The sequence below is a fragment of the Pholcus phalangioides genome, unplaced genomic scaffold (assembly GCF_987345545.1).
Source record: "Pholcus phalangioides strain wild (caught in Gottingen) unplaced genomic scaffold, Ppha-v1.0 ptg000022l_1, whole genome shotgun sequence".
NCBI classification, from domain to species: domain Eukaryota; kingdom Metazoa; phylum Arthropoda; class Arachnida; order Araneae; family Pholcidae; genus Pholcus; species Pholcus phalangioides.
In genome coordinates this window covers 36,448,805-36,472,678 of record NW_028301615.1, presented here as the reverse complement: position 1 = coordinate 36,472,678, position 23,874 = coordinate 36,448,805, and the positions used below count along the sequence as shown (strand labels likewise).

Below are 23,874 nucleotides of genomic sequence, written 5' to 3'. Positions count from 1 at the left end.
CATGTCTGAAAACTTACGGAGTAAGTGGACAAGTGCTGCAGCTCTTCCTTTCAAATGTTTCATTATATACTCCCGTGTTGCCACGAATCTTTTTCTTTTTTTCTGCTACCAGGAAAAAAAAAAAGAGAAAAAAAATTAAATTAAAACTAGAGGGGAATGCGAGTCGGGCGTGGATAACTGCCAAACATCGAAGTGAACTCGTGTAACCAACTGCTCTGTGCGAATTTACCTTTTCTTCCTCTTGAAATGTGCGTTTATTTAGCATTTTGGACGGGGGAACGAAATGAATTCCGTAGTAGGTTTTTTTTTATCGCTTGATATAATTTGAAGGGTCTTGCTTCTGCTGCCCGTGATAAGAGCAGGACTTGGAAAATCTTCGCCTTCTCCTGCCCTGCTGGTTTAGTGTGAGTATGGAGGTTTTCTTCCTGTTTTTTTTTTTATCTCCTGGGTCGTGATAAGAGTGAAGTTTGTTGTTTGGAAATCAGTTTTCAATGTTACCTGCCCGTGTGGTTGGTAAACATGACTAAGACTTCTGTTATCATGGAAAAACTTTTAGAACGATTAGCGCGTGGGCAAATTCAATCTTCCGCTCTAAACGATCGGTTCGTTCATTGGCGCAGATGTCCAGATCTTTTTCAAAAGTATGTACGCATCCGTCAAGCATGTCTCGCTCGTGTCGTGGTTTGTTTCATTGTGAACATGAGCCCTTAATTATATGTAAACAGTTTTGCATCTTTGTTTTTTTAATGATCAAGAATGAAGTTGAATTTTATCGTAAGTTTATATGTATATATATATATATATATGTGTGTGTGTGTGTCTGAAACGCTATGGAATCACGGTAACCAAAGTAAACATTCCGAGTCATTATTTAGGCCCAGAAACCATTGTAGCCCGAAAAATTTTTCGCCCACCTCTGCCGAACTTTTAAATGAGCCTATCGTTCAAGTCGGCCCCATTTGGTATATATACAAAATTTGACGACGATCGATCAAAAATTGTAGAGTTGTATAGAGAACATACAATATCAATTATATATATAGACCGATTTTCTGTGTGGCTGTATGTTTTCTATACAAATCTAAATTTTAGATCTATCGTCGCCAAATTTTGCAAATCAAACGGGGCCCGACTTGAACGATAGGCTACTTTAAAAGTTTATCAGAGCTGGGCAAATGCCCGAAAGGGCGGGGAAAAACTGTCGGGCAACATTGGTTCCTGGGCCTCAATAATCACTTTCGGAATGTTTATTTTGGTTACCGTGGTTCCCTAGCTAATGCGTTTCAGATATGCGTATGCCTTTACAATGGTTTGCCACTTCTTTAATGATGCCAATATTATGTATGTATGATAATTTTATGCCTTTATAATGGTTTGTCGATTTTCCAATCCTCCCAATAATTGAAGAAAACCCGGGCAGCGCCGGGTATTATACCCTGTATTCTATATAAACCGATATGAAATTGATATGATGCGTAGCAGCTTAAAATTGTTAACATATGTTGTACATTGAAAAATTATGGTTTCATTTATATACGGAATCTCACCGTCGCGGAGATTATCGGGAATCACGCACTCTATGTATGCGTCGTTTTTTGTGCGTGTGATGTCGCATTCGGGGCCGCAACTTACAACAAATTAAAAATACGTGCTTGCCTCGACTGATCGAGTGAGCGGCAGTTGTCCAATAGGTGCGAATGCGAGTTATAATCACGAATACGAGGTAAACATAATTTTTAAGACACGGACACGATTTCTTACTGCGCGTAAGAACTTAATGAAATCTATCAGAGTACTGGAAATCGGCAGTAATTTGCGTGTTATCAAATATAATTTTACATCGAATAGTTCAATCTGAAAAGAAAATTCTAGCAATATTTATCGACTCTTGCAAAAGTCATACGCGTGTCATCTAGACTCCACAGACTACTATATTATTTACTTCAATATATGTTATCGATGATTGGCGGTTCTTTCTAGGAATGGTTGTGCATCATTTCAAAAATTTGTTTCTATATGAGTTTTGACGTAGCTTAATTTTAATTATCAAGCACGTGGATTCCATAGCATCCATGATCGAATGTTGGAACTGGGGCAAAAAAAGGGAAGCAGTTATTTGCGGCTGCAATCTCGAGTGGGTGGCAAATTTTAAGCGAAACGAAAAACACCATTATAAATTCATCGGCTTTGACAGTTGAGCCCCCCTCCTTCCCGGACGGCAACGGATCCCGATTCCTGGTTACAGACCGGGTGAATGTTACGAAGATATCTAGAGAACATACCTTTTTTTATATGAGCATTGCTTTTTCCCGCATCTAGTTAAAAAATTTATCGGAATTTTCCGCATTTGAAATGAAACTATAACTCACCTTGATCCAAAAGTTGTTATCCTTTAAGTTACAGGGAATTCGACCGAGATGCTCCCTTTATGGAAAAGAAAAGCTAACTTGTATATTTATGTGCTATTTTTTCGGAAGTAGAATCCGGAGGAGGGAAAATACTCCGAAACCTTGAAATAATCTTTTGTTCTAAGGAAAGTTAATATAAACCGATATACGTGTGGGTGGGAGGCGGAGAGAATATGATTTTTCTCGGTATTCCCCTCCCCCTTCACATCCGTCGGCCGGTCGTTGATATTTATCAATAATATTTATTATTAACCAAAGGTATCGATTTATTTTAGTCTTACTTTCGTTATTCCCCTCCTCTTTGTTTCTCCTGTATTTTTCCCATCGAAAACCTATCCAAATATTCAATTCTTTTCTCAATCTCCCCCTTCAAGTGCCGATGATTTCTATTTTATCAACAAGATTTAATTTTTTTTGTTGAAGATTTTCATTTTTGATTCATGTTATACAGGGTGTACATAATTACCTACTCAGTGAACTGTCAACATCTCTAACTATTCATCAGAAAGTTATGAAATATTCAATCAAAGTTATGAAACGCCTTCATGAATCGATGAGGTGGGGGGAACTGAGAGCAAAAGTAATCAGTTATAACACGAATCACTACAGGGTGTTCTCTACTCACAAATTTTACTAAACATACTATTTTCTTGCAAACGTGGGGACCAAGCTGCTCAAGGTTCATTGCAGGATATCCATACACATCTGCAGCAGAACCATTTCCATTCTCCACTAATGAGTATGACGCTGCATTCACAAGATTGCATTGCTGAAGAAACTAATTCTGCACCAAAAGCTATGCAGAGATTTTTGATATTTGAAGGGGGCTTTAGTAATTCTTCTCCATCCCTTTTTCAAAATGTTCCTAAAGTTTAATTATTTTAGGATGTGTGGGTTGTCAAGGCGTTAGACACCTGAGCATTGGTGGAATTTTAATTATGTACACTCTGTACTTCATACAATTATTTTTATTTTAAATGTCTTATGCTATTTGCAAAAATTAGCTTGGAGCAATCATGCCTTCTATTTATTTTTGCCTTTTTCTTCTGCAATCTTTTTTTTTTTATAAATGTGTGAATCATGGTTGATACACAATGTATTTCAAAAACTTATGACTCAAATATCTATAGAAACAGATTTTTTTTTCTAGAAAAGTTTGAAAACTATGCTGCAGAATATTTGCAAAGTGACACATGTTTATTCTCTTATATTACTCAGATTACAATGTTTCCAAGAACTTTTAGAAAAGTAACCTCCTCATAGGGCTAATTTTTTCTGATCTATCATTTTTGCCTGTTCATTACTTATTCTTCATCTCTGTCAAGTGTACTTTTTGAGTCCTCTTAAGGTTTAATGTATTTTCAATTTTGTAATATTTTTCTATACAAAATGAGTAAAGAATACAGTGGATTATTGCTCATAATGTTCCCACTAAGAACATTTTCAAGCTTAGTGCGACTTATTTGTATGATCCCAACGCTCTTACTAATACTCAAGATTTCCCGTTCAAAGCATATTTCATGGTGGGTTTTTTGAAAAATATAAGCGGGCCCAATGTATATATATTATGTTTCATATTTTAGCATTTAGTAATGCTACCACCAGTGCTTGACAAATTGGGGAAAAAAAATTAGGCACCAATTTGAATAAATTTCATAGGAGCTAACAGAATTTCTTTTATTTCAAAAAAATAATAATCTATAATAACCTAATAATAAAAATAAACCTATTTTGTTTTTCCGTAACTTATAGAAACATTTGTATCTTGCTGGATGAGTGCTCTTCCCAGATCAAAATTAGGCTCCATCTAAATTTTCTTGGTGAAAAACATTTTTCCAAGAATAATGAAAAAAAAAACCCATTTCTTAGGTTTCCCCAGGCCTTAGTGACCTTTTCCCATGTGGGTTGAGAAATAAGCGCAAGTAAATTCTGAAATTTTCCCATTCTCTTCAGAATCCAGTTCATCACACACAGTAAATTTTAGGCACCAATGCCAATTTGTCATACACCTGCAATTTGTCATGCCCTGGCCACTACTTATTGGCGCTTAAACCTTTTGACTGACTTATTTATAATTTTTTTTTGAAAGCAAATTTGAACCATGTATAAGGCCCAGCCAACATTTCAGTCTGTTTTCCGGACCCTTCATAAAATTCTGAATCTCAAAAACAGAGACCCCCCCCCCCCCACCTCACAAAATACAAATTGAAAAAAACAATAAATTTGAAATTGACCAAATTCTTTTGCTTTTCACAAAATTATAAATCATTTTAATAAAAACAGGACTCTGTCCAGAAATTTTCATAGACTCCTGAGATGTGTACTTAAATTATCTGCAAAATGTCATTTTGGTTTAAAAGTAAGAACCCAAATGGAAGGACTAAAATATTGGTAGACTTTACCCAAAACCGTTCCAATATTTTAGTCTTATTAAAATCTTTTGGCCCAAAACCAAATCCTCCAATTTTTTGTATCTTTATAGAAAAGTTTCTGAAATAGTCCTTGAATCCTAGGCTGATCATGTTTTCTCGATAAAAATATATGAAATCGTCTGTTGTTGCCTAATATGATGCCAAAAATGAGCGAAGTTGCCAATTATTGCTAAAATCTATAGTGGCGGGAAAATAAAGTGCTACTGTAAATCACAGTGGATTGAAATGAATTCTACAATAAAAAGGAAAAAAAAAAACTTAGCATAAAAAATATGAGTTATAAATTAAAATAAGTTGCAAAATAGTTATTTTCCAGATATTATGCTGAGGTGAACTTGAAAACAAAAGTCATGTCTCCGCTGGGATGCGAACTCAGGCCCTCTTGCATGCTGGGCAAGCATGCCACCATCTACACCACTGGAGATATGACCTTCATGCCTTCCTTATTTCACGCACTGTGGCAGAGGCAATAGTAGCCTCTCTAACTTCACTTTTCTTTCCGAGTTCACCTCAGAATAATATCCGGAAAATAACTGTTTCCTTGATATCTCGAGCTGAGAAAAAGCCATCTATCTCTCTAAGTTGCGAAATAATTTGAATCCTTGATTTAAAAAAAAATCGGGATGGCCATAATAGGGGAAAATGCAGAAATGTTCCAGGAAATTGGGTTGCATGGCCTCCATTTCCATGACATGTTTTTGACAGAAAAATATTTGACATATAAACACGTGACAAACTACAGATTTTTTGAAATCTGGGAATTGGCACCTACGTAAATCTCATTTCACATGGTGTACATTAATAATTCAAAAGTAACTGATTCTAGTGTATATAGTCTTGCATTTTTTTTATTCACATTTTTATTATATTTCTCATCAATGAAACAAGAACACATCACAGACTTTTGGCAGTTGCTTCCTTGAACTTCATCAATGTACAATATTTTCGCCGTTCGTTGCAATCTCTATTTGACTGGTTTCATCTGCCACAAACCATCATTTAGATAATGAACGTTCTCTACTCCAATCCCTTTATTCACTTTAGTTCTGGAATGAGAGTAAAAAGGGGGTTTGAACAAGCAATATTTACATTTGACGTTTTCACAAACTATCACATGAGTGATGAAATTGTTAATTACAAGTGACATGAATTTAGTTACGTATATCATGAGGAAATTACTAATGCAAACACCACTCAACATACATATCTTCAGATGACATCGTTGTCAATCCGACAGCAAGTGGATGTTGCTTTCCTTCAGCAAAAATACTCTGTATCACTGTCAAAGAAACTTATCTCTGTAGAAACATTTCTAATAATGGATCAAAAGAATCTTTTCTATCTATTCAAAAAAAATACAGTCTACACCGTTATAATGACCCATGTCATGGTGATTACTTCATTGCAATGACTGGTAAGGTATGTTCCAAATGAAAACAATCCTATATATTTTCGTTTCAATATAACATCTGTTTTCAACCAAAGAATTGGGTCATTGTAGCGAGTGTCAACTGCATAATCATTCAACTTGTATAATGTATGATATAATTGAAAAGTGGCAGCCAATAGCAAGGATACGACTACAGTTCCTTTCGGTACAGGAGTCATTTTTGCTCCTGGCGATGTGAGACCTGGACACATTATGTTAGCTCCACCAAGTACAAATCGGATCGCTCCTTTATCTACTTGTTCTCTTGGACATATAAATGGATCTGCAAGAGAAAGAGTAAAACTATTTTTTGATGATGAAATTGTAAACATCACAAACACTTCATTATCATGAGAGCATCAACATTACAGAAAATTTTGTTGATCTAGTGGTTCTCAAAAGTTTGGCACTTGCAGCTCCTTTATCCTATCCGTTATATAGAGGTCTTCCCTTCTGTATAAATGGAGTTTCTGTCCTTCTAACATTGGTATATTAGATTGGTATTCTGCTCTTTGGAGCCAAAAAATATTACTTTGAGAACCACTGCCTTAATTTGATTATGTGAAATATATATACTTGCATTTATGTAATAGTCTGAGAGTTGGATAATATGGTCCTTCTCTTTGACGAAAAAACAGAAGCTCGCCGTTAGCGCCAACAATTATTTCAATATGATCATGGCTGAAACAAGAATGAAAAAAAGTGTTTGTATATGTTTGTTTATTTATGATGTTAGAGAAAAAAATATGAGTTTTTTATATTTTTCAGGATTTCTGAACTCACCCTGAAATAAAGAACAATTACTAAGACACAAATTTCTTCAGTGAGCATAGAACATATATTTTTCTGAACTGTCATTCGAACATTTTGAGACTGTGATATGGAGTCCATAATAACAACCAATTCAACACTGAACTGTCTCAACAGTTGTTCCGGCCATGGGGAATGCCACGATGGAATTTGCATCTGCGAAGTCAAGTACAGCGGTGGAACGTGCAGTGACCCGAACTTCAATTACTACATAGCATTCGCTACCATATTCTATATGATATTCGGAGTATCGTTGGTTCAGCTGGTTTTATGCATCAAGTCTGAATATGACAGAATGAAGCCTTCATATGTCTTGTCTGCTTGCCGTATTACCACTCAGAAAGCTCTATACGTCGTTATATGTATAGCTACCTTTTTGAGAGCCATCTATTTCTCATCACCCACTCCCGAGCAAGTAGTTTGGGCATTCACCCTCCTGAGTGCATATTATCCTTTCCTTCTCACCGGTTCATCGTTGATAGTTTGTTTCTGGGCAGAGGTTTTCCACCTCAAGAACATGTCTTTCGATAGACAGAGTTTTCTGAGCAAATCGCTTTTGGGGTTTGTTTTCTTCAACACGATTACATATTCCTTGCTGTTGTCGGAGTTGTTGCTTCTGAAGTTTTCTAGCTCTACTGACGAAGAGAGGGCTAGGCTTATCAGTATTTTCCAAGGCTGTTATGCCATTCTTATGTTGATAGTTGTGATATTTTTTCTTATTTATGGCGTAGAAGTATACTTCAAGGTCCGCGGAGAGTTTATTCAAGGATCAACTCCACCCTCGACAAATATTTCTCAGCTGCATCAATCTCGCATCGGCCTCGTCTCACAGGCGATGCTTTTGCTCTTCACTGCAGCATTCATCTCGTCTGACAGTCTCAGCAGCTTGTGGAAGGATAAAGTTCCAATACTGAGCCGCAACTGCTATGATGTCATATTTCGGGTCATCGAGATGGGCGTTGTATTGTGGTTCCCATGCGTGCTGTGGAACTGTACCTGCCCAGAACAGTTGTGGATTCTCAACCCGAGAAGACTATTCACAAAAGCTGAGAATCCGGCATTTTTTCACAGTGGGGCTGAAGACGAAGCTTTTGCTTTGAAACTTCCCACAGATGAGCAGGCATCAAAGTCAGAGTCTCAAAGCACTTGCTGGATATGCTATGACCCGGATACAAAAGAATGTGGACCCCTCATTCAACCATGCAATTGCAAAGGAGATGTATCAGCTGTCCACCACGACTGCTTGAAGAAATGGCTCTTGAGTTGCACAGAGTCAGGCGGCGCCAAGTGCAAAGTGTGCAATGAAAAATATGTACTTGAATGGTACTCAAGGTGGCTGCCGAATTTCATAACGCCGCTGAACTGGGTAGTGTTCGTCGCCCTAATCATCACCATGCCCTCGATAGCATCCGGGGTATTCATTCTGATCAAACAGCTACCCAACACCGGCCTGCAGGTTTTGATAGCCGGTAGTGGCCTGCTACTTGAATATGTCTGTCTCAAGCTCTTGAGCTACACGATTCTAAAAGGGTACCACAAGGGTAAGATAGCGGCTGTCACGATACTGAGCAAGGGCAGCGCGGCCACAGAACAACCTCTGATCTCGGAAGTGCAAGATCTTACAAACGAAACCCCAGAAACTGTAGCAAACTGAAACAGGAAGTCACATTTTTTTTTTTTTTAGGTTATTTGATTTGAACAAGATGCTCCGAGAGCAGAATCTCATTCTCACAGCACTAACACATGCATACAAATATATATATTAATATAAATACACTTATATCAAATTATAACTTTTAAACATATTTTTGGGATGATGTAAAGAAAAATGAGATTTAATCTGGTGACTTCCATTTAATGATTCAGCTGTTTATTTCATTTTCCTGTCTGAGTCAGGGGAGGGAAGAATTTTCTGGTGAAAGTTTGTATTATTTCTCGTTTTTAAATATAATTTAAATTATATGCAAGTGAGGTATAAAAGAAAAAGTATTTATTGTGTATTAGCCGGTTTTTTTCCCCCGCTTCATGGGTAACACAAAACCATTGATTGGTAGAGCTGTGTTGTATTTGTCGAAAGTAAATAAAGTTGAATTAATTTAAAGATTGATCGAGTACTGGTTTTTTTTTTCTCATCTGTATTCTTTCATTTTTTTGTTTTCACTGTCTCAGTCAATAAGAGAAGTTCTCAGGGCAAAAAAAAAAGGCTGTTACAGGTATGGGTTAATTCCACTCAATGTTTCCTACAATCACCAGTGGTTGGTAAGTTGAAGTTTTTTCTTTGTGTGTGGCTGGAAATCAGTCTTTTCAATAATTGCAGCATGTGCTTTTTCAGCCCAGTCGTAGCAAATATTAAATTGTTTGTTTGATGAGTAACATCTTTGCTTGCTGCTTCTTGTCCAAGAACGTAATCTGATTGGTTATCTTGCTGAGTTCAGCAATGGTCTGGAACAAAGAGAATCTGATGCACTTCAGAACTGTGGGTGAGAACGTCTTCCAAAATTTACCATTTCTAAATATGACTTATTCAGCCAAAGAAACACACCTTATGGTTAAAATCCTGTTGTAAAGTTTTTGCAGAGAAAAGAAAACGACTCTTCATAACAGCTGAAGTAAATTTGTGGTTTCTGAGCAGCCCAGTGAAAAAAATAGACTGGTCATCCAGACAACAGAATCTTGGAAAATACATCAATTACAGTGAAACCTTGATATAGCAATACTCTACAGACCAAGAAAAAATAATGTAGAGAGGTTGTGTTGTTATATCAAGAGACAGGCATTTCCAAAACAGACAAAAAAAACAAAAAAAAAAAACAGTGGAAAAATACACACACTTATGGAACTTATTATCAGCTGTGGAAAGAGAATGATAATTCAAAGCGGAAAGTTACAGGTGAAGGATGAGCATGGAAACTCATTAATATTGGGAAATGCTTTTAACCCTTGTAAAGTACAGCCTTCTTGTGTCTCCTGAATAATTTTCTAATATGATCATTATGAATTTCAAAAAATTATTTCATACATGAACTCATCAAATTAATATCAGGATGGGAGTCAATGTTTAAAAAACACATAACTAGAAATTAGCTTAATGAAATATACATTTAGGACTTTACTAAAAGCAAAAAAAACCCCGCAAAATTCTCTCTATAATCAGAAGTATGCAATCGACAGTATACTGCAGTGGAAGCTATAATTTCTTCTCACCAACTCTGATCATCTCAAACACAGCAATTTACTATTGATCAAGTTGGGATGGAAATCTTTCTTTAGTGAAAGTCGTAAGGAAACTTCCATCCTTGTCCTGAGCATGGTAGAGGCATATTGAGGTATCTATCTGTGGCTGCCTCAGATTCAATGGGGAAGAACTCTTGCTTACCAATTCTTGGGGGTTGAACCTACAGATGTAACGGTTGCCTTCATGAACATCTTACTACTACACTGTATATGCACCTTGTAAACAACTTACCACTGCATCACTATACCCTGCTGATAGAAGTTAGTGGTGCCTACGAGATAGATCTTTTTGAAACTAATTTATAAAATGATACCCTGTTAATGCAAAGAAATCTTCGTTTGAATTCCAGGAAAGTCGTTCTGTACAACAGCAACGAGTGAAAGATGTGGGGTAAAGTGGTCATACTGAACATAAAATGGCATAACTTAAGAATTTCAATTGATATTACTACCAAATTTCTGTTTTAACTTTCACTTGCTAGTAGCAAAGTTTTTCACCTAAAATATAATGCCAAGCAACATTTTAGTGGAAATGAAATTTTTTTGTTGTTGTTGAAGCTCGGGTTCCGTTTTTTGAGTGCCTGAATAACTTCTCTCTACCATTTTAGTTGCTAAAACTTTTTATAGATTGGCTGTACAGGGCACTCCAGAAGTATCTCAAGAACACTATTCCATGCACTGGTAAGTTGTAATCATTATACTTCATATATTATAGTAATTTAAACAATGTGGGGTAAAGTGGTCATAGCATTAGGCTTAACTAACACTTAGTTGCTAGGAGCTATTTTGCCTAACATATAATTGAACTTGTAAGATTTTTTTTACTCAATTTACTTTTTATTTAATGTAGTTCAATTTTTTTATTTTCCAGAGCAAACATGCACTTGGAAAGTAGGTGTTTGAACCTATATGTGAAAAGAATATACAACAGTACTCTGACATTCTTCCATTAGTATTGTTAGCTGTTGGAAAGAGCATTAGAGTATCATGTGAGCTGCAGAGTTAAAGATTCCATATGACTTAAGGAAGATGGATCATTAACAAGTCAAGACAAAAGGATTCTAGAAGAAAATCACGGTTACCATGCAAAGGAGACTAGTATTGAAGGCTTGAAATCTTGCTCAATGTGAACAACCCCCCCCCCCCCCATCCCTTTTGTAGACGTTGAACTTTCACAATTCACAACCAAGGGAAGTAAAGATACAGAATCAACTGCATGAGTGGCTGACTTGAACTTAGAAAGTGTCAAAATTAGCTAATATCAGTGTTGTGTCTAATGAGCCACATACTGACTACCTTGCCCTCGTTAATCTCAGCTGTAAACAAAAGGGTAATACAGAGTTCAAGGGCAAAATGAAAACATGTTCACGATAGAATAGGAGAAATCTTAATTAAGGAAATAGTTGAACTTTGACTGCCACAAAATAAATATGCGAAAATTACACTAAACTCCCATAGCCAAAGAAAAAATTTCTTGAAGATCTGACACAAATCTATAACTATTCAAACTTTATGAAAAATGTCAGAAGGCTGTGTATGTGGAGTGCTGGTTTATTATGAAGAGAACAAAAACCAATAATGCAAATTATCAGACAAGTGATTAATAAGGATTTATTATCTGTTGAATATCTTGAAAAAGCTTAAATAATGAATTTTTATACCTTTTCAGAAAATAAGGACATAGATGAAATAAGAGATCAGTTGTATTTGAAGATCCTAATGAAGCCGAGCTTTATAATCATAGAGTACATTAAAAGTTATAAATTTAAAAGTATAGAATGATTGTTTGATAAATGTGTTAAATAAAATTTCAATGCCCACTGATTATTTTCTTAAAATTTCATTATTATTTGGTATGACCATTTTACCCCATGCACTACTCACTTTACCCCACCCCATGGGGTGAAGTGGTCATAAAAGTGAGGTCTAAAAAGTTGCAGAAAAAAACTGTTACACTCAAAAAATATTTTTGAAAAATGTGCTAATATACTCTCTAAGAATGTAATGTAAAATATCAGCCAAAAGATATCCTATTTTTGAAAAAGTCACATGGTTATACCTCTTCAAAGATGAAAACACCTCTTTTTATGACCATTTTACCCCACCTGACCCTATTCAGGCTGAAATTTACAGAACTGAGTAGATGCCAAAACTTATTTTAAATTGTTTCCAAAATAAAATTGACACCATTTTCCTTTTTTTTCTGATAAGCCGACTTGCAGACACTCTGAGAGTACCTTAATCCCAAAATTGGTGAGGATCTGCTCGTCACTGTAATAAAATGTTTTTAACTTAAATCCAGTGCAAAAAAATCAACTCAATAAGCTGAAGATACGTTTCTTGAATTATGAATATTTACTTATCATTGAAATATACCATTTGATAACTCTGAGATTTTCTTTCTTGGGTAGTACTTGATTGAGATAATCCTCCAGATGTGGGAACTGCTCGACCAGTTTTGTTCTTATCCCTTTCTGCACTGAAGATTTAAGCTGCGTTACACCAGACACGTGTTCTCTTTCATCAAATCTTAAGGAAAATATCAATGAATGTGAATTGTTCATGAAATTGGTCACTATGAAAGAAATATTACAAATAGAGCAAAATTCAGTTTTGCATATATATATATATATATATATATATATAAAGTCTTGGCTGATCAATAGCAGATATTTTGACACTTTTTCATTAATTTAACTAGAGGAAGGGAAATTATTTGAAAAAAAATTGTAATCTCAGAAGTTCAAAATTTCGCAAAGTAATTCTGGGTCATTCCATGTCAAATCACCCAGCCATGACACCCATAGTCTCAGATTTCAATGATTTTTTTTTTATTTGTTGCATTTACCATTCTTATTAACCGTGTGAAATATTATTTGCATATCTCTAAAATTTTTTGAGAAAAAAAATGTTGAAATTTATCAAAAACTGATGCAGATGACTTTTCCGAGGCTCAATTTTTAAGGGGCATTGTTTGAGAAAATAAATCATAACTTTTTCAATTTTCAATATATTCAAGTGAAATTTTCACTAAAGTGTTCACAAAAACATACAGAATATGAATAAAAATAATTCATAAACTTACATTTGAAATTCGCATGCAAAACAATTATGTAAACTTTGTTTTTGTGGAATTTTTCGTTAGAAAAAATACAATTTTTCAAACGTATTTTTAGACCAGAGGCACAGCAGTTACCAAAACAACTTTTATTTTAAATTTCTCCTAAATATATGAAGTAAAATACTGGAGAAAAAAAATAATGGTTTTTTGACCGTTAATATGTTTATTCTGGCTCGCAACACAAAATTCATCGAAATAAGACTGGATCGTTCCGATTTCAAATCATTCAACTAGATACTGAAATGCAACCCATCATCCCAGATTCCAATTATTATTTTTTTATTTATTGCTTCTACCATGCTTGTTGACCATGCAAAGTTTCATGTACATATCTCAAAAACTTTTTGAGAAAAAAATGTTTTCTAACCTCACGAATGACGTCTCTTAGGCTAACCCCATTCAAGCAATATTATTTGTGAAAATATATCATAACTTTGCAGATTTTCAATATATTCAAATGAAATTTCCACTAAAATGCTCATAAAAAAATGTAGATTATGACTAGGAAAGAAAATTTAAACCTTTGCATTAAAAAAATTAGATTGCAAAAAAATCGTTGAAATTTAATTTTTGATTCTTTTTATAATAAAAACACAATGGCTCACCTTTGCTTTTTCATTTACAAAAGCTCTCCTGTTTCTCTCACGGCATATTCATTGACATTGAACTCTTTTTTTTCCTTGTTCCCATTTCTTAAAGCAGGGGCCAGAGTTAAAATTTGCCCCTGTTGTGATGGGTAAATTGAGTCTTATTTCTAATTAACTTTATCAAAATATTCATATTTGCTTTCTGTTTAATATCTTCATTATTATAAGTGTACATTGAGATTCATTTTCTGGTAATTCTTCAAAAACTTTACAAACATTTGATTTTAAAGTGTTGCAAGCAGATTCAACTTTTCTTTTGGCATTGTTTGACTTGCACTGTGGAGCTACCGTATGAAGTTTAATTGGTGACTCTTCTATGTTCTGTAGAGATGAATTTATTTCTTCAAGTGCTTCTTGTTTAATAATTGACATTTTTCCAAGTTACTTCTCTACATTACTGTCACTGTTCATCTCTTCACAGTATTCAGTTTCTTCATTTAATTTATTGTTGTTTATATTCGCTGTCTCTACAGGCATGGCATATTTTTTGCCCTGGAATTGATTTTGTACAACCGTTTATTTCATTTATACATGAAAAATACAAGTTTACTATCCTTAAACCTTTTATTTTTTTCTTATGACATTTTAAAGGATTAAAGCATGCTTCCGGATATATTTCATACTTTGAGAAAAAAGCTCTATGATGCTTAAACACACAGTAGATAAATGTTCAGAACTTGCTCCACTCCTCAATATTGATGTCTGATGGGTCCAATGATGTAATGGGTAACAGATTTTACACTTTTGCATAACACTTTTTATGGCAGTCAGATCCAGTTTTTTTTCCAACACTATAAATTTCAAGTGTCTTTTCTGACATTTTCCTTTATTTCCAAAATGATGATATAAAATATTTAGCTCAAATGGAAATTGTGTTATCATAAGAAAAATTATTTAGTGTTAATTATTATAATGTAGATTTTTTTTCACACAAGTACAACCATTTCATATTTATCATATACATTAAATATATGTTTATTAAAATATATACTGTAAAAGTCGAAGTAATTAAAAAAAAATTTAACACTGTTGTGGTAAAATAACTTTATAATTAAGCATGTTAAAAAACTTCAAAAATTAATCTATATATATGATTAACATTATCTGGATTTATCAAATACAAAATAATTCTTTATGCAAAAATATATCAGATTGCAAAAGTTTGTCTTTGTTGCATCATAAGAAATATTTATAGATCAATTAAAAGTGAAATTAATTATTTGGAATTTGAACACTTCTAAGAATCTGAACATGAAGGTTTAATTTGAAAAATTATTTTATTCACCCAAAACCTTTTTTTTTCACCAACTCCCATTTGACACATTACATTAACATTTCTAATTAGTTCATGAATTCATTTAATCCTAGAATTTTAAAATTTATTAATTGTTTTGAATTATTGCATTAACTACTCATGGAACTTAATTTAATGAATACTGTAATAAATGTATAAGCGTACATGAAAAATAAAATATAAATTTCTTTTTACTAAGCATGAATCATTATATTAAGTCAAAATGTACAAATATAATTAATATAGTCATATAAGTACAATTGTTTTGTTACTCAAATGTATTAACTGTCAAAATAATGTTTACTTTTCTAGTCTTCTTAATATATTAATAGGATTAAATTTAAATAAAATTGAAAATTCATGCTGTGCATCCAAAAAAAAGTGTTTAAAAAATTGTGTCAAAAATAAAAATAAAATTTAAATGACTTTTTCCCTCTAAGGTTTACATTTTTTCTATTCATAATCTGCATTTTTTTGTGAGCATTTTAGTGGAAATTTCATTTGAATATATTGAAAATCTGCAAAGTTATGATATATTTTCACAAATAATATTGCTTGAATGGGGTTAGCCTAAGAGACGTCATTCGTGAGGTTAGAAAACATTTTTTTCTCAAAAAGTTTTTGAGATATGTACATGAAACTTTGCATGGTAGAAGCAATAAATAAAACAATAATAATTGGAATCTGGGATGATGGGTTGCATTTCAGTATCTAGTTGAATGATTTGAAATCGGAACGATCCAGTCTTATTTCGATGAATTTTGTGTTGCGAGCCAGAATAAACATATTAACGGTCAAAAAACCATTATTTTTTTTCTCCAGTATTTTACTTCATATATTTAGGAGAAATTTAAAATAAAAGTTGTTTTGGTAACTGCTGTGCCTCTGGTCTAAAAATACGTTTGAAAAATTGTATTTTTTCTAACGAAAAATTCCACAAAAACAAAGTTTACATAATTGTTTTGCATGCGAATTTCAAATGTAAGTTTATGAATTATTTTTATTCATATTCTGTATGTTTTTGTGAACACTTTAGTGAAAATTTCACTTGAATATATTGAAAATTGAAAAAGTTATGATTTATTTTCTCAAACAATGCCCCTTAAAAATTGAGCCTCGGAAAAGTCATCTGCATCAGTTTTTGATAAATTTCAACATTTTTTTTCTCAAAAAATTTTAGAGATATGCAAATAATATTTCACACGGTTAATAAGAATGGTAAATGCAACAAATAAAAAAAAAATCATTGAAATCTGAGACTATGGGTGTCATTTTGGCATTTTGCCGGGTGATTTGAAATGGAATGACCCTTCTACCAAGTAGTAATGATAAGAAGAATCAACCATGTGTCGTAGAGGTATGGTTCTAATTCAAAAAATGTGCAACAGGCGTTCAAAAATTGCCCTGTACCAGTTTTGAGAGCGAAAATACAAAAAAAAAAAAAAAAAAAAAAAAAAAAAATTTATATTTTCCCCCTGTGCTCTAACTTCAATTAGGAAGTTGTTGCCCTTCTCTCTCCTGAGAGACGCAATACTCAGAGATATTCAAATTCGAAAAACAGGAATTTAAAAAAAAAAAAAAAACGTTAAATGCGGGTAAAACGGTTTTTCTGCATTTAACTCTGTTATTTGCAAAATTTCCTCTGCTTTTTTTAAATTTGAATATCTCTGTGAATACTGTACTTGGAAACATGGAATTTCTTTTGTTTGCATCAGGAGAGACAGGGCAACAACTTCTTAATTGGAAATTAGAGCACAGGGGGACCGTACAAAAATGTAGATTTTTTATTTTGTTAAACACTGTATTTTCACTCTCAAAACTGGGACAGGGTAATTTTTGAGCGGCTGTTGCACATTTTTTGAACTAAAATCATACCTCTATGATGGACGGTTGATGAGATAAAAGCTGTGCTAGCACTTAAAGGACACCCTGTATATATTAGCCAAATGCACCAATTTTGACATTTCTCCTTTACTTATTATTTAGCCAATTTCTTTTCGGACGTTCTGCACCACTGAGATTTAACGATAAATTACATTCATAATGCTATTTTGGTTCTTAATCTGTTATCTGGTTTTACAAATTTTTGCAACCATTTCATTTATTACCAAGAGAGATCAGAGACGTTATTCTTCAGAAGTATATTTACGAATATTCTCCGGAAAGGCTAAAATGATGAGTAGCTTCATCTTAAGGATTTTACTTGTAACTAAAAATTATTTATAAAATGCTACAAGAGAGTTTGAGAATAAGTTTTAAAAACCACAATTAATAGTAAACTGATTACATTAGTAAAAAAAGCTATATTTTGTCGGATTTTTCTGCAGGCAAAAGAAAGACTGTACGAAACATCACCACTATCATAGGATAGGCCTACAGAGCTGATGAGCACTCTGGTTCGAATCTATATATATAAAATTGATTTTCTACCTGTCTGTGTGTGTGTTCCCTATACAAATCTACAATTTTAGACTTATCGTCGCCAAATTTTGCATATATACCAAACAGGGCCCAGACTTAAACGATAGGCTACTTCAAAAGTTTGTCAGAGCTGGGCAAATGCCCAAAATGGGCGAAAAACTATCAGACAACAATGGTTCCTGGGCCTCAACAGTAACTTTAAGGAACTTTGTTTTGGTTACCGCACTAAAATCCATCCACCATGCTTCCCATATTTTGGATCTTAAATTTTCTAAGGTGTGAATTTAAGCAAACATGAATTAGAATGCAATCGCCACATGGAAAATATGGAAGGTATGCCATTGGAGGAAATGCTGTCAGAATTTAATAAGACTTTCTTGGAAAGCCATGTTACAGTCTGCAGAAAACATTAATGGTCACATTGTGGAAACGAACATGCATTGAAATGAGTTAGGCAGAAGTTATCTTCTAAAACAGCTACAACACCAAGACATTTCAATTTCAGTACATTATATTATACATAGGGAGCGGAAGGTGTGGGACCGTATGCGTAAATAAATTATTTCAATCTGCTCCTGTTTTTCTCCAATGTATGAAGTTTTTAAAGCTCAACATTTATTACTGGGGTCAGGACTACACCATAAAAATATGATAAAAGACCTTTTACAAAACTTGAAAAAAAGACCAATAAGCTAGTTGATTACACTCGCTCGAAATGTAACTGATGCACTTATTGGTTATGCATTTTTCAACTTTTATCAAACTTAATTATAGTGTAATCCTGGCCTAACAAACTTGAGACAAAGAAGATTTAGGGTAACTTGTATAAATTGAAAAAAAACCATTTTCAATGTTTAAAAAAGTTAATAAATACATTCAATTTTGTGAAATAATTTTTTAGTTTTATGTTTTTGAACACAAACTGGGTTGATAATAGAAGAGAAACATTTCTAAATATATTCAGGCATTAACATTCAGACTAAAAACTATTTGGTTTGTGAGATGAATGGTGAATTTTTGCTCGGCTTAGATACACAAAATCAATAGGCTTTCTGGATATTTTGCCGAGGCGAAAAAAGCGTTTGTTGTTTCTCCTCGGGAATCGAACCCAGTAGGAATGCAAGAGGCCCTGGGTTAGATTCCCGGTGGAGAGAAATTACACATTTTTTTCCTGTTCACCTCGGCATAATATCCAGAAAGCCTATTGATTTTATATTTAGTTGAGTGTTTTGAGACTTTTTATATATAATCCACTACAGGGAGGAATGGGACATCCTCAATTTAATCATTTTAATTGATTTATTAGTTTGATGATGCAGCAATTAAATAGTTATGTTGTATTTTAGAGGCAATAAACGCTTCTGTTCAGATATTTTTATGAATCTGTAGTAATTTCTTGTTCTTGAACAGATACAATTTTTTTTCTCCCTTCAAATTTTCCATAGTGTCAATATTTTATTTAAATCTGGTCACAGGGATATAATTTTCAAAAGCTTTATCAATATTGTGGTTGTGATTTAAATAGTTATTTCAATTACAAATTAATTTTAAATTTATCACACTTCAGTGTTAATTAAATTTTTACTTTTTAATTACTGCTCCACTCCTCCCACAACCGTGTCCCACTTCTATATGTGGGAAAGAAATAAGACAAATTTTTTGTAAATTTAAATTTCTCATAATAGTTATACAGAAACAATCTTCACAGAAGGTTCACTTCACATTTCGTTCATACACACACCAATGTGTAACATGTACCAATTCGTTAAAAGTTCTGCAGAATATGGACGAGGTGCACGTCTGGTTTAGTAACCAATATGTGTATCAGTTATATTCAAGCGAATGTAAACATGAAGCTTATTGGTTGTTTCCCCCCCCCCCCCAAGTTTTGTAAAGGGTCTTTTATCAAAGTTAGGTAGGTAATTCTGGCCCAATTCAGATGTCCGTAAGTTATATCAAATTTTCCTTTGGTTGCCAGAATCTGTGCAGTCTACATTTTTTTCCTATCATTGTCAAACAAAACAAAGTACTATGGCAAAAGTCACAATGAAGCAGCAATCTGTTATGCAGTATCTGCAGCTTAGCTTTTCCACCATTCATATCATCATCTAGTAAACATTGTTGCTAAAACGTTAACTAGCTAGAAAACAGAAAGGCAGACACACACACAAAAAATAAAACATTGGGGGAAAAGCATAGAGATGTATTTACAGGGAGGTACTTAGCAGGCTATAGCCCAGTATGGCAAATTTGAAGAATGTGAATTAGTAGTAAAAAAAAAATTAGTAGAATGGGAGAAGAGGCAACACAAAATCTGTATAGCCAAGAGGTGTTAAAGCCATAAATCTGCCCCTGCTTAGTGAGCGAGAGACTAGATCACAGTGAGCAATCAAACAAGCAACCTACAGAGTTTCCAAGCATGTGACTGACCAAAAGATTGACCTAGAGAGCAATTTGGACAGAATAAGTGAGCAACCAAAAGAGTGATAGATCAGGTCCGTGAGAGGCCAAAAGACTGACATGAGTGTGCAGGCATGAATAACAAAAACAGCATACAAGCACATGGGAATGACACAAATAGTGACCTAGAGATCAAGGGACCAGGTTAGTTAGCTACCAGAAGAGTGACCTAGAGAGAGTGTGTAAGCACAGCTGCCCTTATCAGATGCGGGGACCCAGTGCAAAAATAAATTTGGGGCTCCTTAGCATCGATTTCATATATTTTGTAGAGGGGAAGGGAATCAGCACCCATAGATTCATTCATTATCACAGAATATTCAGGAATGTAGAAAAATATTCACTCAAAAAAAAAAATTCATGAAGAGACAATTGAATGCAAAAATTAATGAAAATTTTGAATCAATAAAGATTCAGAACTGAAGGAAATTTTAAACTGATGAATAAAATTATTTCAAAGGGCCTAGTGATCTGTGAACTAATGATAATTTAAAATTGATGAACTAAAAATGAGAAATGATTGTAGTATCTACCAATGAAAATTCAGGAATTAGTCAAAGAAAAAATCTCACGAATTGATCAAAATTCAGAACTAATGAGAGGAAAACCCTGATTTGATGCAAATGGGAAATTAATGAGAGAAAAATTTCTACAATCCATGAATGTGGAAAATTAACCCCTTAACTGCCAATGAAATCTTACACGATCTGTTCCCCAGTGCCACTCTTTTTCAATTATAAAGAGTAAAGACTTATAAATACGCCCGTAGCAGTTAATGCACAGACTCCATAGGGCGTATGTATACACTCGTGGCAATTGAGGGGTCAATGAAAGAAAAAATTCTAGAATCAATGAAAATTCAGAATAAATGATAGAAGTAGTGCCAGAATGGATGGAAATTAAGAGTTAATGAAAGTAATTCCAGAATGAAATTAGTCGAAACTCAGACACCTTATTTTCTAAAAAAATGTATTTTTTCATGCATATTTTTTTCACTTCTACTACCGTGACTACGAGGCCCAGTGCGACCGCACTTGCTGCATACCCCTAAAGGCGGCTCTGTGTGTGTAAGCATGGGAGTGACCTAGAGAGCGAGGGACCATGCCAGTGAGTGACCAAGAAAGATATAGTCAAGGGCAGGGCTGGACAAATCCCAGGTGCCAGGTCGTCTCGTGGCATCTAAAAACTTAGTATTGGCTCCTGAAATTTTCTTTGCAAAGTTATTAAATTGTGCAGGCTGAGAGCAGCATGAAATGTTTGGCATTTATGACAGTATATTTGCCAACATGAAAGAGGGTCAATATACCCTGATAAAGTCAAAAGAAGCATTATTTTGGACTTACTTTTTCTTCGGGTAAAACTTTTTTTCTGGCACATATATATATACATATATTGGTTTGTCCAACCCTGGTCAAGGGCATCAAATTCAAGGAATGAATGGCCAAGAAAATTACACTAGAATGAGGGAAGAGCCGTAAAACCATAAATCTGCCTTTGAGAAGGCATAGGTTAGTTTGTATCATCCCCCCCCCCAGAGCAGAATGTTCAGTGTTGTTCTGCAACAAGCGCTTAGCTGACAAGAAATGTTCTTCAGTAAATTTCCCATAATAATGTTCTCGACACAAAAACTCTTTCTTTGAAATTATTCCTGATATTTTTATGCAATGTAAGTCACAGTTTTTGGCATATTCTGCTTTGGGCCCATACCTAGGCTACTATTCAAGTGTATTACCCAGGAGGAGAAGACCTGCCCAGTTTCAGCACCTATGAGCTGAATTATGATAATTTTATTCAGAAAGAATGATTACATCATCCTCCTTTTGAAGTAAATGTGAAATTTCCATCACAAAAAAAATCAAGAACACAGGCATAAAAAAAAAAGCTGCACAAGCTAGCCAGAGAAAATGATAAAATATAGAACAAATAAACAACGCAGTAGTGCCACCTACTCGTAAAATATGAATATTGTAAAACTTGCTACGCTCTAAAATCAAAGATTTCAACAAGCGGGAAAAATATCAAAACCAACCCCCCCACAACTGATATGATGCATATCCCACAAGTCTAGGGCCTACTATCGAACCAAATATGCACCTCATCCACATTCCTCTGCAGAACTTCTAACGAATGTTGGAATGTGTGCACACACACACACGTGTTCTGACATAATGTGAAGGTTTGTTTCTGTGTAATGCTTGTTATGTGTAGTGCTGCCATCAATTTTTTTCACCTTGAGTGAAGTGTAATGACTGAATATTTGCATCGTTATAGACTTGTTGCTCTCAGTGGTGAGACTTTTTAATGGAAAGATTGGCTCGCATTTGGTCCTTGAAAAGTTGGGAGAGAATCACAGAAAACCAAGTTGATCAACCACCACTGTGGTGACGTTCGAACCCGGGTCCTCGCGATACAAATCCGTCGCTATGACCATTGGACCACCACCACCAAAGTGGCACAAGTCTAGGGCCTGTGACAACCTTCAATTTTTTTCACCCCCCTCCATCTGATATTCACTATACAGGGGAGGCTTATAAAGATCCAGCCTAGGAGCCCTGCTGCAGGATGTAGGAGCCATGACATATCCTATTCTCATAGAGGTCCATAATACACATTAATTACAAATCATGAGCAGTACAGCTAGTGTGCAACGCTCTCATAACATTATCACAAATCTCACTGTATATTTATACTCTCTAAAGACCCGGATTCTACAATTACCTTCATTCCAGGGGACAGACAAAAGACAGTTAAGGGGGACATTATACGGTTTGAACTGGAATGATGTGGAAGGGAGAAAGGTAATAAAACCTCTTTGTTCAACACAAACCGCAAAGTGCCTCAGGCAAACACAAGTGGAAGTGGTGATGAGTCCTAGCGGCCAGCATAAAAGTATCAGGACGGGTTGGAAGAATCTAGTTCTACCCTCCCGTTCCGTCGTTATTCTGTGGCCTTCGTACTGAGAGCTATAAAACAATTGCTCCCCCTACAGCTAAAGGCAACTTCTGCGTCCGATCCAACCATGCAACATAGCCTTTAGAATAAAGTTGCATCACCGTTCAAACGGGGTGCGTGTAGGTGACTCGAATATCAATAGGGGGGAGTGCAGCCCAGAACAACGGTTAGAATAAATTAGTAAGCATTAGCAACACGAAGCCTGGATAATTCAAAGTAAATACAATTAATTATACACAACGGAAATTTATCAAATTTGTAATCTTGTTGAACTTAAATGTTACAATGGTCATGTCACTATATACATCAGATTTAAATCAGTTAATCAATGGAGAAGTTAAATATTTAAAGGGACATTTAAATAATTAATGGCTAGTCACTGGAATTGAATTGATTGGTAGGATTAATAAATGCGATTAACACTAAATAGTTCAGAGATAAAATATATGCACTAAATATGAACAAAAACTATGAGCTTACTTTCTAAACATGATAGGAAATAATTAGAGTACAGCAGTAAAAGACAATAACGCCGCATACAAGCAGTACAGTTGTGACCTGACTACTGGACGGCTGTGACTTCGAAAGATTATTGACTTCGCAATAAAAATTTATAAATCGATAAAATAAATTTTATTATCTATGATGTAAATCAATTGCAAGAATTTT

General features: G+C 34.4%; 2 protein-coding genes across 6 annotated transcripts in view; one reads left to right on the top strand and one right to left on the bottom strand.

Annotated features, from left to right (window-relative positions):
• The window catches only part of LOC149070278 (COMM domain-containing protein 8), a 39,718-nt gene extending 30,538 nt beyond the window's left edge, over positions 1 to 9,180 (top strand). For 2 of the 4 annotated variants that reach the window (XM_089249998.1, XM_089249994.1), the window contains one exon: positions 7,038 to 9,180. In XM_089249998.1, the coding sequence (XP_089106124.1) occupies positions 7,038 to 7,046 (9 nt within the window). In that variant the 3' untranslated portion in view covers positions 7,047 to 9,180. Of the gene's footprint in view, positions 1 to 271; positions 405 to 622; positions 642 to 7,037 lie in introns of those variants that run through there. The other 2 variants (XM_089249995.1, XM_089249996.1) reach the window with 2 other exon arrangements.
• Positions 5,671 to 23,813, bottom strand: MCTS1 (malignant T-cell-amplified sequence 1 homolog). Of its 2 annotated transcripts, none has more exons than XM_089250003.1 (6): positions 23,686 to 23,813; positions 12,690 to 12,842; positions 6,850 to 6,950; positions 6,419 to 6,552; positions 6,044 to 6,111; positions 5,671 to 5,886 (listed from the first exon to the last, which is right to left on the bottom strand). In XM_089250003.1, exons 1-6 carry the CDS (start codon positions 23,694 to 23,696, stop codon positions 5,805 to 5,807), a joined length of 549 nt encoding a protein of 182 aa, XP_089106129.1. In that variant the 5' UTR covers positions 23,697 to 23,813; the 3' UTR covers positions 5,671 to 5,804. The 2 variants fall into 2 exon arrangements, with proteins under 2 accessions (XP_089106129.1, XP_089106128.1); XM_089250002.1 differs by having other exon boundaries at positions 12,690 to 12,888; positions 23,686 to 23,780.
• Between the last annotated feature and the right edge of the window lie 61 nt (positions 23,814 to 23,874).